Source organism: Salvelinus alpinus, chromosome 10, assembly GCF_045679555.1.
Source record: "Salvelinus alpinus chromosome 10, SLU_Salpinus.1, whole genome shotgun sequence".
In the NCBI taxonomy this organism is placed as follows: domain Eukaryota; kingdom Metazoa; phylum Chordata; class Actinopteri; order Salmoniformes; family Salmonidae; genus Salvelinus; species Salvelinus alpinus.
The window spans coordinates 85,671,880-85,685,385 of record NC_092095.1 but is presented as its reverse complement, the minus strand read 5'-3'; the positions used below and the strand labels follow the sequence as shown (position 1 = coordinate 85,685,385).

The window sequence follows — 13,506 nt, the reverse complement described above, 5'->3', positions numbered from 1 at the left end:
CCCACCGCAGACAAACTGATATCTCGTTTATATGATTCTTTTCAATCGGTTAGCACACCCTCTACAGATGCCATTAAGGCAAAATGGGAGGAAGAACTAGGGACTGACATTTCGATGGCAGACTGGGAAGATAGCTTGGAGTATATCCACACCTGCTCCATTAACTCCAGACATCGGCTCATACAATTCAAGGTATTACACAGATTACACTATTCCAAAACCAAACTGCATAGGATATTTCCTGATACATCCCCTATGTGTGATAAATGTCAGGCTGCACAAGGTACACTACTCCACTGCTTTGCCCTATGCTCTAGCTTGCATGGTTACTGGTGTGGAATTTTTAGGATCCTCTCTGAAGTTCTGGAGACTTCAATTGACCCAGACCCGCTTCTGATAATCCTGGGAGTGTCTGATTCCCTAATCGGACTAACCAACCCCCAAAAACAACTCATCTCTTACAGTCTCATTTCGGCAAAAAAACTAATCTTGTTGTTCTGGAAAAAGAGGGAAGCGCCCACTACCAAATTATGGCTCAGCGAATTGGCAAACACTGTACACTTAGAAAGGATTAGATATATTCTGAACAATAAATTATTAACATTTGATCAGATCTGGCAGCCTTTCCTCTCTTACTTGGACCATTCGGCGCTGTGAATTTGTACTTTTTAACGCACTCTCCATTGTAATATTTTAATCCACCTCTGGGCAGCACGTGCTGGCACCGCCACCCGAGCAGCGGGGAGGGGTATAAGGGGAAGGGATAAAGGGGGGGAGGGATAAAGGGGGGGAATAAGGGGGGGGTGACACCCACCCTCTTTCTTTCTACCTGTCCTTGTTTTGTATGTCTTGTTTTGTAATAATTGTTTTGTACCCAGAACTCTGGATCTTTTTATTTCTGTCTGCTCTTTTATGTTTAGTTAAAAATTGTATACCTGCCTTTCATACCTATACACCATGCCTGTGTGTGTTCAATAAAAAATATTTGAAAAAAAATAAAAATAAAAAAAAAGATGAGAGGCCTGTAATTTTCATCATAGGTACACTTCAACTATGACAGACAAAATGAGGGAAAAAAATCCAGAAAATCACATTGTAGGATTTTTTATGAATTTATTTGCAAATTATGGTGGAAAATAAGTATTTTCTCTCTCAGGTTTGTTTCAGGTCCTGAGCTGACTTTGTCCTCTGTGTGAATGGTGTTTCAGACCAGCCTGTTTTTCTATTGACATGAGTCAGTAACAGTTAATAGTTCCTGATGACCTGGCTACATGCCGTTTCTAACCCTTTGTCTGTCTCTCTGTGCTGTGTGTTCTAGGTGGGGACCTCTCTGGAAGCGCTCTACTGCAGCAGGGGCCCAGGGTGGGGGACAAGGAGGAGGAGGACAGGGAGACTGGGGACATGGCCTTTCTGAAGGACCTCCTGAGCCCTGGACCAATGGAAGCAGACGAGTTCAGTCGAGAGTGGCAAGGCACCTTCGGCTGCTTGGAGTTCTCTGACCCTGTCCCCCCCACAGCCCCTACCCCCTCCCTGATCCCTCCTCCCCCTACTGGAGCAGCCTGCCCCCCCTCTCAGTCCCCCAGTCCCACCGGCTTCCTGCCCTCCCAGCTGCTGGACCACAGTCTGAGTTCTACAGGTCAGTCAGTCAGCACCATCTCCTGGTCTGACCTCCAGTGGCTAGATGACCTTACTGCATGTCTGACCTCTAGTGGCTAGATGACCTTACTGCATGTCTGACCTCTAGTGGCTAGATGACCTTACTGCATGTCTGACCTCTAGTGGCTAGATGACCTTACTGCATGTCTGATCTCTAGTGGCTAGATGACCTTACTGCATGTCTGACCTCTAGTGGCTAGATGACCTTACTGCATGTCTGACCTCTATTCATCTGATAGTTTGTCTCCAGTTCTAGAAACTGATAGTTTGTCTCCAGTTCTAGTGTCATCTAGAAACTGATAGTTTGTCTCCAGTTCTAGTGTCATCTAGAAACTGATAGTTTGTCTCCAGTTCTAGTGTCATCTAGAAACTGATAGTTTGTCTCCAGTTCTAGAAACTGATAGTTTGTCTCCAGTTCTAGAAACTGATAGTTTGTCTCCAGTTCTAGAAACTGATAGTTTGTCTCCAGTTCTAGTATCATCTAGAAACTGATAGTTTGTCTCCAGTTCTAGTATCATCTAGAAACTGATAGTTTGTCTCCAGTTCTAGAAACTGATAGTTTGTCTCCAGTTCTAGAAACTGATAGTTTGTCTCCAGTTCTAGAAACTGATAGTTTGTCTCCAGTTCTAGTATCATCTAGAAACTGATAGTTTGTCTCCAGTTCTAGTATCATCTAGAAACTGATAGTTTGTCTCCAGTTCTAGTATCATCTAGAAACTGATCGTTTGTCTCCAGTTCTAGTATCATCTAGAAACTGATAGTTTGTCTCCAGTTCTAGTAGCATCTAGAAACTGATAGTTTGTCTCCAGTTCTAGTGTCATCTAGAAACTGATAGTTTGTCTCCAGTTCTAGAAACTGATAGTTTGTCTCCAGTTCTAGTGTCATCTAGAAACTGATAGTTTGTCTCCAGTTCTAGAAACTGATAGTTTGTCTCCAGTTCTAGAAACTGATAGTTTGTCTCCAGTTCTAGTATCATCTAGAAACTGATAGTTTGTCTCCAGTTCTAGTGTCATCTAGAAACTGATAGTTTGTCTCCAGTTCTAGAAACTGATAGTTTGTCTCCAGTTCTAGTGTCATCTAGAAACTGATAGTTTGTCTCCAGTTCTAGAAACTGATAGTTTGTCTCCAGTTCTAGTGTCATCTAGAAACTGATAGTTTGTCTCCAGTTCTAGAAACTGATAGTTTGTCTCCAGTTCTAGAAACTGATAGTTTGTCTCCAGTTCTAGTGTCATCTAAAACTGATAGTTTGTCTCCAGTTCTAGTGTCATCTAGAAACTGATAGTTTGTCTCCAGTTCTAGTATCATCTAGAAACTGATAGTTTGTCTCCAGTTCTAGTGTCATCTAGAAACAGATAGTTTGTCTCCAGTTCTAGTGTCATCTAGAAACAGATAGTTTGTCTCCAGTTCTAGAAACTGATAGTTTGTCTCCAGTTCTAGAAACTGATAGTTTGTCTCCAGTTCTAGTGTCATCTAGAAACTGATAGTTTGTCTCCAGTTCTAGAAACTGATAGTTTGTCTCCAGTTCTAGAAACTGATAGTTTGTCTCCAGTTCTAGTGTCATCTAGAAACTGATAGTTTGTCTCCAGTTCTAGTATCATCTAGAAACTGATAGTTTGTCTCCAGTTCTAGTATCATCTAGAAACTGATAGTTTGTCTCCAATTCTAGAAACTGATAGTTTGTCTCCAGTTCTAGTGTCATCTAGAAACAGATAGTTTGTCTCCAGTTCTAGAAACTGATAGTTTGTCTCCAGTTCTAGTATCATCTAGAAACTGATAGTTTGTCTCCAGTTCTAGAAACTGATAGTTTGTCTCCAGTTCTAGTGTCATCTAGAAACAGATAGTTTGTCTCCAGTTCTAGAAACTGATAGTTTGTCTCCAGTTCTAGAAACTGATAGTTTGTCTCCAGTTCTAGTGTCATCTAGAAACTGATAGTTTGTCTCCAGTTCTAGTGTCATCTAGAAACTGATAGTTTGTCTCCAGTTCTAGAAACTGATAGTTTGTCTCCAGTTATAGTATCATCTAGAAACTGATAGTTTGTCTCCAGTTCTAGTATCATCTAGAAACTGATAGTTTGTCTCCAGTTCTAGAAACTGATAGTTTGTCTCCAGTTCTAGAAACTGATAGTTTGTCTCCAGTTCTAGTGTCATCTAGAAACTGATAGTTTGTCTCCAGTTCTAGAAACTGATAGTTTGTCTCCAGTTCTAGAAACTGATAGTTTGTCTCCAGTTCTAGTGTCATCTAGAAACTGATAGTTTGTCTCCAGTTCTAGAAACTGATAGTTTGTCTCCAGTTCTAGAAACTGATAGTTTGTCTCCAGTTCTAGTATCATCTAGAAACTGATAGTTTGTCTCCAGTTCTAGAAACTGATAGTTTGTCTCCAGTTCTAGAAACTGATAGTTTGTCTCCAGTTCTAGTGTCATCTAGAAACTGATAGTTTGTCTCCAGTTCTAGAAACTGATAGTTTGTCTCCAGTTCTAGTATCATCTAGAAACTGATAGTTTGTCTCCAGTTCTAGAAACTGATAGTTTGTCTCCAGTTCTAGTATCATCTAGAAACTGATAGTTTGTCTCCAGTTCTAGAAACTGATAGTTTGTCTCCAGTTCTAGTGTCATCTAGAAACTGATAGTTTGTCTCCAGTTCTAGTATCATCTAGAAACTGATAGTTTGTCTCCAGTTCTAGAAACTGATAGTTTGTCTCCAGTTCTAGAAACGGATAGTTTGTCTCCAGTTCTAGTATCATCTAGAAACTGATAGTTTGTCTCCAGTTCTAGTATCATCTAGAAACTGATAGTTTGTCTCCAGTTCTAGTATCATCTAGAAACTGATAGTTTGTCTCCAGTTCTAGTGTCATCTAGAAACTGATAGTTTGTCTCCAGTTCTAGTGTCATCTAGAAACTGATAGTTTGTCTCCAGTTCTAGAAACTGATAGTTTGTCTCCAGTTCTAGTATCATCTAGAAACTGATAGTTTGTCTCCAGTTCTAGTATCATCTAGAAACTGATAGTTTGTCTCCAGTTCTAGAAACTGATAGTTTGTCTCCAGTTCTAGTATCATCTAGAAACTGACAGTTTGTCTCCAGTTCTAGTGTCATCTAGAAACTGATAGTTTGTCTCCAGTTCTAGAAACTGATAGTTTGTGTCCAGTTCTAGTATCATCTAGAAACTGATAGTTTGTCTCAGGTTCTAGTGTCATCTAGAAACTGATAGTTTGTCTCCAGTTCTAGAAACTGATAGTTTGTCTCCAGTTCTAGTATCATCTAGAAACTGATAGTTTGTCTCCAGTTCTAGAAACTGATAGTTTGTCTCCAATTCTAGTGTCATCTAGAAACTGATAGTTTGTCTCCAGTTCTAGTGTCATCTAGAAACTGATAGTTTGTCTCCAGTTCTAGAAACTGATAGTTTGTCTCCAGTTCTAGTGTCATCTAGAAACTGATAGTTTGTCTCCAGTTCTAGAAACTGATAGTTTGTCTCCAGTTCTAGTATCATCTAGAAACTGATAGTTTGTCTCCAGTTCTAGAAACTGATAGTTTGTCTCCAGTTCTAGTATCATCTAGAAACTGATAGTTTGTCTCCAGTTCTAGAAACTGATAGTTTGTCTCCAGTTCTAGAAACTGATAGTTTGTCTCCAGTTCTAGTATCATCTAGAAACTGATAGTTTGTCTCCAGTTCTAGTATCATCTAGAAACTGATAGTTTGTCTCCAGTTCTAGAAACTGATAGTTTGTCTCCAGTTCTAGTATCATCTAGAAACTGATAGTTTGTCTCCAGTTCTAGTATCATCTAGAAACTGATAGTTTGTCTCCAGTTCTAGTATCATCTAGAAACAGATAGTTTGTCTCCAGTTCTAGAAACAGATAGTTTGTCTCCAGTTCTAGTATCATCTAGAAACAGATAGTTTGTCTCCAGTTCTAGAAACAGATAGTTTGTCTCCAGTTCTAGTACATTCTTATCAGCTTGTTGTGTTCAGTCTTCTCTTCTTCCTGGAAGAATGATGACATCACATTCCCTTGTCTCCTCTCCCTCCTTTCCTATCCTCCCTCGTCCTTTGTCCTTCTGTCTCTCAGGCTGGGCGACGCCTCCCATGTTCCAGGCTCCGCCCCTACAGTCCCCAGTGTCCGGCCAGGTCCAGTCAACAAAGGGTGGCCCAAAGTCAACAGCCAATGGTGAGAGGGTGTGGTTTGTGAGGCTTGCTGTTCAAATGTGCCTTACAGTACCAGTTCACCACACTCAAGGGGGTGTGTGTGTGTGTGTGTGTGTGTGTGTGTGTGTGTGTGTGTGTGTGTGTGTGTGTGTGTGTGTGTGTGTGTGTGTGTGTGTGTGTGTGTGTGTGTGTGTGTGTGTGTGTGCTAGTTCCTAAAGGTGCATCGCGGGACATGTCTGCATGGTTCAACCTGTTTGCTGATCTGGACCCCCTCTCTAACCCTGACGCCATCGGACGTTCTGAAGATGAGATCCTCAATGCCTGAGGGGGGTGTGTGTGTGTGTGTGTGTGTGTGTAGTTACTGTATACTTTGTAATGTCTGTAATATTCTATATTGATGATAGAGGAGGATTTGACTGAGATGAATCTCCTTTCTATACAGGATATGTACTGTAGGGGTTTGGGCTTAACCTTAGCGACATAATGTAGAACCTAACACCTGATTGGTTGGCCCAACAACCTAACACCGGACCGGACTCTACCAGTGACATGGTCTATAATACTAATTATAAAGCGGGTAGTTTGGGTCCTGAATTCTGATTGGCTGAAACAGCATTCCAGTCGTGTGTATTATCAGACAATATACCACAGGTATGACACAACTCCTAGTTTACCTGTTCTGTTTATGTGGGTAAGCAGTTTAGAATAGCAGTAAGGCCCTTCTGGGTTGGTGGTATATGACCACTGCTACGGGCTGTATCCTGGACCTCTGCTTCGCGCCGTGCCAACAGCCCTTATACGGGGGTATATTGGCCATATATCACAGTCCCTCTGGCCTTATTGCTTCACTAAAGACTCCCCGTGGATCTCTAGTTCCAACGGTGTATTTCCACACAACTACTATGATGCTGAACAGCTGCAGATTCCTCATCTACTTTTGTTTTTAAGAATCATGATTTATCTAGTCCGTTTTTGGTTCTAAAGGAAGTCTGAGGAAAGTATCAACACTGGAGTGATGTGGAACTATGCCAAGCAAGGGACAGGTAGCTTATACAGTGAGTTAACATTGGCTTTAGGTCATCACTGACCCCCCCCCCCCCCATCACTGATCATTTGGACGAAGGCGGTGTGGTAAAATCAGCAGGGGGGGGCAAACCGGAACTCCCAATTTGAAGAACACATGGACCCAGAACTAAATGGTGCAGCTGTGAGTTAACAGGGATGATGTCTAAGATAGTTTTGCTGATGGTCTAATCATGTAAACTGCATGATCATGTAATCATGTAATCTGGTTCTTGTCTCCATTATAAGAACTGGATTTTATACATCTCCCCTGCTAATACTAATACTAGCAGGTAGGATTTATACTGTACTACTGTACTGTACTGCTAATACTACCATACAGCCCCTTCAGCAGGTAGGATTTATACTGTACTGTACTGTACTGCTAATACTACCATACAGCCCCTTCAGCAGGTAGGATTTATACTGTACTACTGTACTGTACTGCTAATACTACCATACAGCCCCTTCAGCAGGTAGGATTTATACTGTACTGCTAATACTACCATACAGCCCCTTCAGCAGGTAGGATTTATACTGTACTACTGTACTGTACTGCTAATACTACCATACAGCCCCTTCAGCAGGTAGGATTTATACTGTACTGTACTGTACTGCTAATACTACCATACAGCCCCTTCAGCAGGTAGGATTTATACTGTACTGTACTGTACTGCTAATACTACCATACAGCCCCTTCAGCAGGTAGGATTTATACTGTACTGCTAATACTACCATACAGCCCCTTTAGCAGGTAGGATTTATACTGTACTGTACTGTACTGTACTGCTAATACTACCATACAGCCCCTTCAGCAGGTAGGATTTATACTGTACTGTACTGTACTGCTAATACTACCATACAGCCCCTTCAGCAGGTAGGATTTATACTGTACTGCTAATACTACCATACAGCCCCTTCAGCAGGTAGGATTTATACTGTACTACTGTACTGTACTGCTAATACTACCATACAGCCCCTTCAGCAGGTAGGATTTATACTGTACTGTACTGTACTGTACTGTACTGCTAATACTACCATACAGCCCCTTCAGCAGGTAGGATTTATACTGTACTGTACTGCTAATAATACCATACAGCCCCTTCAGCAGGTAGGATTTATACTGTACTACTGTACTGTACTGCTAATACTACCATACAGCCCCTTTAGCAGGTAGGATTTATACTGTACTACTGTACTGTACTGTACTGCTAATACTACCATACAGCCCCTTCAGCAGGTAGGATTTATACTGTACTGTACTGCTAATACTACCATACAGCCCCTTCAGCAGGTAGGATTTATACTGTACTGTACTACTGTACTGCTAATACTACCATACAGCCCCTTCAGCAGGTAGGATTTATACTGTACTGCTAATACTACCATACAGCCCCTTCAGCAGGTAGGATTTATACTGTACTGTACTACTGTACTGTACTGCTAATACTACCATACAGCCCCTTCAGCAGGTAGGATTTATACTGTACTGTACTGTACTGCTAATACTACCATACAGCCCCTTCAGCAGGTAGGATTTATACTGTACTGTACTACTGTACTGTACTGCTAATACTACCATACAGCCCCTTCAGCAGGTAGGATTTATACTGTACTGCTAATACTACCATACAGCCCCTTCAGCAGGTAGGATTTATACTGTACTACTGTACTGTACTGCTAATACTACCATACAGCCCCTTCAGCAGGTAGGATTTATACTGTACTACTGTACTGTACTGCTAATACTACCATACAGCCCCTTCAGCAGGTAGGATTTATACTGTACTGCTAATACTACCATACAGCCCCTTCAGCAGGTAGGATTTATACTGTACTACTGTACTGTACTGCTAATGCTACCATACAGCCCCTTCAGCAGGTAGGATTTATACTGTACTGTACTGTACTGCTAATACTACCATACAGACCCTTTAGCAGGTAGGATTTATACTGTACTACTGTACTGTACTGCTAATACTACCATACAGCCCCTTCAGCAGGTAGGATTTATACTGTACTACTGTACTGTACTGCTAATACTACCATACAGCCCCTTCAGCAGGTAGGATTTATACTGTACTGCTAATACTACCATACAGCCCCTTCAGCAGGTAGGATTTATACTGTACTACTGTACTGTACTGCTAATACTACCATACAGCCCCTTCAGCAGGTAGGATTTATACTGTACTGTACTGCTAATACTACCATACAGCCCCTTCAGCAGGTAGGATTTATACTGTACTGTACTGTACTGTACTGCTAATACTACCATACAGCCCCTTCAGCAGGTAGGATTTATACTGTACTACTGTACTGTACTGCTAATACTACCATACAGCCCCTTCAGCAGGTAGGATTTATACTGTACTGTACTGCTAATACTACCATACAGCCCCTTCAGCAGGTAGGATTTATACTGTACTGTACTGCTAATACTACCATACAGCCCCTTCAGCAGGTAGGATTTATACTGTACTGTACTGCTAATACCACCATACAGCCCCTTCAGCAGGTAGGATTTATACTGTACTGTACTACTGTACTGTACTGCTAATACTACCATACATCCCCTTCAGCAGGTAGGATTTTATACTGTACTGTACTGTACTGCTAATACTACCATACAGCCCCTTCAGCAGGTAGGATTTATACTGTACTGAACTGTACTGCTAATACTACCATACAGCCCCTTCAGCAGGTAGGATTTATACTGTACTACTGTACTGTACTGTACTGCTAATACTACCATACAGCCCCTTCAGCAGGTAGGATTTATACTGTACTGTACTGTACTGCTAATACTACCATACAGCCCCTTCAGCAGGTAGGATTTATACTGTACTGTACTACTGTACTGTACTGCTAATACTACCATACAGCCCCTTCAGCAGGTAGGATTTATACTGTACTGTACTACTGTACTGTACTGCTAATACTACCATACAGCCCCTTCAGCAGGTAGGATTTATACTGTACTACTGTACTGTACTGCTAATACTACCATACAGCCCCTTCAGCAGGTAGGATTTATATTGTACTACTGTACTGTACTGCTAATACTACCATACAGCTACTTCAGCAGGTAGGATTTATACTGTACTACTGTACTGTACTGCTAATACTACCATACAGCCCCTTCAGCAGGTAGGATTTATACTGTACTACTGTACTGTACTGCTAATACTACCATACAGCCCCTTCAGCAGGTAGGATTTATACTGTACTACTGTACTGTACTGCTAATACTACCATACAGCCCCTTCAGCAGGTAGGATTTATACTGTACTGTACTGTACTGCTAATACTACCATACAGCCCCTTCAGCAGGTAGGATTTATACTGTACTGAACTGTACTGCTAATACTACCATACAGCCCCTTCAGCAGGTAGGATTTATACTGTACTGCTAATACTACCATACAGCCCCTTCAGCAGGTAGGATTTATACTGTACTACTGTACTGTACTGCTAATACTACCATACAGCCCCTTCAGCAGGTAGGATTTATACTGTACTACTGTACTGTACTGCTAATACTACCATACAGCCCCTTCAGCAGGTAGGATTTATACTGTACTACTGTACTGTACTGCTAATACTACCATACAGCCCCTTCAGCAGGTAGGATTTATACTGTACTGTACTGTACTGCTAATACTACCATACAGCCCCTTCAGCAGGTAGGATTTATACTGTACTGCTAATACTACCATACAGCCCCTTCAGCAGGTAGGATTTATACTGTACTGTACTGTACTGCTAATACTACCATACAGCCCCTTCAGCAGGTAGGATTTATACTGTACTGTACTGTACTGCTAATACTACCATACAGCCCCTTCAGCAGGTAGGATTTATACTGTACTGCTAATACTACCATACAGCCCCTTCAGCAGGTAGGATTTATACTGTACTGTACTGTACTGTACTGCTAATACTACCATACAGCCCCTTCAGCAGGTAGGATTTATACTGTACTGTACTGTACTGCTAATACTACCATACAGCCCCTTCAGCAGGTAGGATTTATACTGTACTGCTAATACTACCATACAGCCCCTTCAGCAGGTAGGATTTATACTGTACTGTACTGTACTGTACTGCTAATACTACCATACAGCCCCTTCAGCAGGTAGGATTTATACTGTACTGTACTGCTAATACTACCATACAGCCCCTTCAGCAGGTAGGATTTATACTGTACTGTACTGTACTGCTAATACTACCATACAGCCCCTTCAGCAGGTAGGATTTATACTGTACTGTACTGTACTGCTAATACTACCATACAGCCCCTTCAGCAGGTAGGATTTATACTGTACTGCTAATACTACCATACAGCCCCTTCAGCAGGTAGGATTTATACTGTACTGTACTGTACTGCTAATACTACCATACAGCCCCTTCAGCAGGTAGGATTTATACTGTACTGCTAATACTACCATACAGCCCCTTCAGCAGGTAGGATTTATACTGTACTGTACTGTACTGCTAATACTACCATACAGCCCCTTCAGCAGGTAGGATTTATACTGTACTGTACTGTACTGCTAATACTACCATACAGCCCCTTCAGCAGGTAGGATTTATACTGTACTGCTAATACTACCATACAGCCCCTTTAGCAGGTAGGATTTATACTGTACTGTACTGTACTGTACTGCTAATACTACCATACAGCCCCTTCAGCAGGTAGGATTTATACTGTACTGTACTGTACTGCTAATACTACCATACAGCCCCTTCAGCAGGTAGGATTTATACTGTACTGCTAATACTACCATACAGCCCCTTCAGCAGGTAGGATTTATACTGTACTACTGTACTGTACTGCTAATACTACCATACAGCCCCTTCAGCAGGTAGGATTTATACTGTACTGTACTGTACTGTACTGTACTGCTAATACTACCATACAGCCCCTTCAGCAGGTAGGATTTATACTGTACTGTACTGCTAATAATACCATACAGCCCCTTCAGCAGGTAGGATTTATACTGTACTACTGTACTGTACTGCTAATACTACCATACAGCCCCTTTAGCAGGTAGGATTTATACTGTACTACTGTACTGTACTGTACTGCTAATACTACCATACAGCCCCTTCAGCAGGTAGGATTTATACTGTACTGTACTGTACTGCTAATACTACCATACAGCCCCTTCAGCAGGTAGGATTTATACTGTACTGCTAATACTACCATACAGCCCCTTCAGCAGGTAGGATTTATACTGTACTGTACTGTACTGCTAATACTACCATACAGCCCCTTCAGCAGGTAGGATTTATACTGTACTGCTAATACTACCATACAGCCCCTTCAGCAGGTAGGATTTATACTGTACTGTACTGTACTGCTAATACTACCATACAGCCCCTTCAGCAGGTAGGATTTATACTGTACTGTACTGTACTGCTAATACTACCATACAGCCCCTTCAGCAGGTAGGATTTATACTGTACTGCTAATACTACCATACAGCCCCTTCAGCAGGTAGGATTTATACTGTACTGTACTGTACTGCTAATACTACCATACAGCCCCTTCAGCAGGTAGGATTTATACTGTACTGTACTGTACTGCTAATACTACCATACAGCCCCTTCAGCAGGTAGGATTTATACTGTACTGCTAATACTACCATACAGCCCCTTCAGCAGGTAGGATTTATACTGTACTGTAATGTACTGCTAATACTACCATACAGCCCCTTCAGCAGGTAGGATTTATACTGTACTGCTAATACTACCATACAGCCCCTTCAGCAGGTAGGATTTATACTGTACTGTACTGTACTGCTAATACTACCATACAGCCCCTTCAGCAGGTAGGATTTATACTGTACTGTACTGTACTGCTAATACTACCATACAGCCCCTTCAGCAGGTAGGATTTATACTGTACTGCTAATACTACCATACAGCCCCTTCAGCAGGTAGGATTTATACTGTACTGTACTGTACTGCTAATACTACCATACAGCCCCTTCAGCAGGTAGGATTTATACTGTACTGTACTGTACTGCTAATACTACCATACAGCCCCTTCAGCAGGTAGGATTTATACTGTACTGCTAATACTACCATACAGCCCCTTCAGCAGGTAGGATTTATACTGTACTGTAATGTACTGCTAATACTACCATACAGCCCCTTCAGCAGGTAGGATTTATACTGTACTGCTAATACTACCATACAGCCCCTTCAGCAGGTAGGATTTATACTGTACTGCTAATACTACCATACAGCCCCTTCAGCAGGTAGGATTTATACTGTACTGTACTGTACTGCTAATACTACCATACAGCCCCTTCAGCAGGTAGGATTTATACTGTACTGCTAATACTACCATACAGCCCCTTCAGCAGGTAGGATTTATACTGTACTGTACTGTACTGCTAATACTACCATACAGCCCCTTCAGCAGGTAGGATTTATACTGTACTGTACTGTACTGCTAATACTACCATACAGCCCCTTCAGCAGGTAGGATTTATACTGTACTGTACTGTACTGCTAATACTACCATACAGCCCCTTCAGCAGGTAGGATTTATACTGTACTGTACTGCTAATACTACCATACAGCCCCTTCAGCAGGTAGGATTTATACTGTACTGTACTGTACTGCTAATACTACCA

The 13,506-nt window shown here is 41.7% G+C and overlaps 1 protein-coding gene across 5 annotated transcripts in view; it reads left to right on the top strand.

Moving 5' to 3' along the window:
* Positions 1-12,512, top strand: part of LOC139532898 (islet cell autoantigen 1-like protein) — a 66,389-nt gene extending 53,877 nt beyond the window's left edge. Inside the window, exons 12-17 of one of the 5 annotated variants that reach the window (XR_011666678.1) lie at positions 1,319-1,636; positions 5,718-5,816; positions 6,004-8,454; positions 8,504-9,086; positions 9,213-9,441; positions 10,759-12,512. Coding sequence is in view for 1 of the 5 variants with exons in the window: in XM_071331062.1 (XP_071187163.1) it covers positions 1,319-1,636; positions 5,718-5,816; positions 6,004-6,119 (533 nt within the window). In the remaining 4 variants the exon portion in view is untranslated. The other 4 variants (XR_011666677.1, XR_011666676.1, XR_011666675.1 and 1 more) reach the window with 4 other exon arrangements.
* Positions 12,513-13,506: the final 994 nt, after the last annotated feature.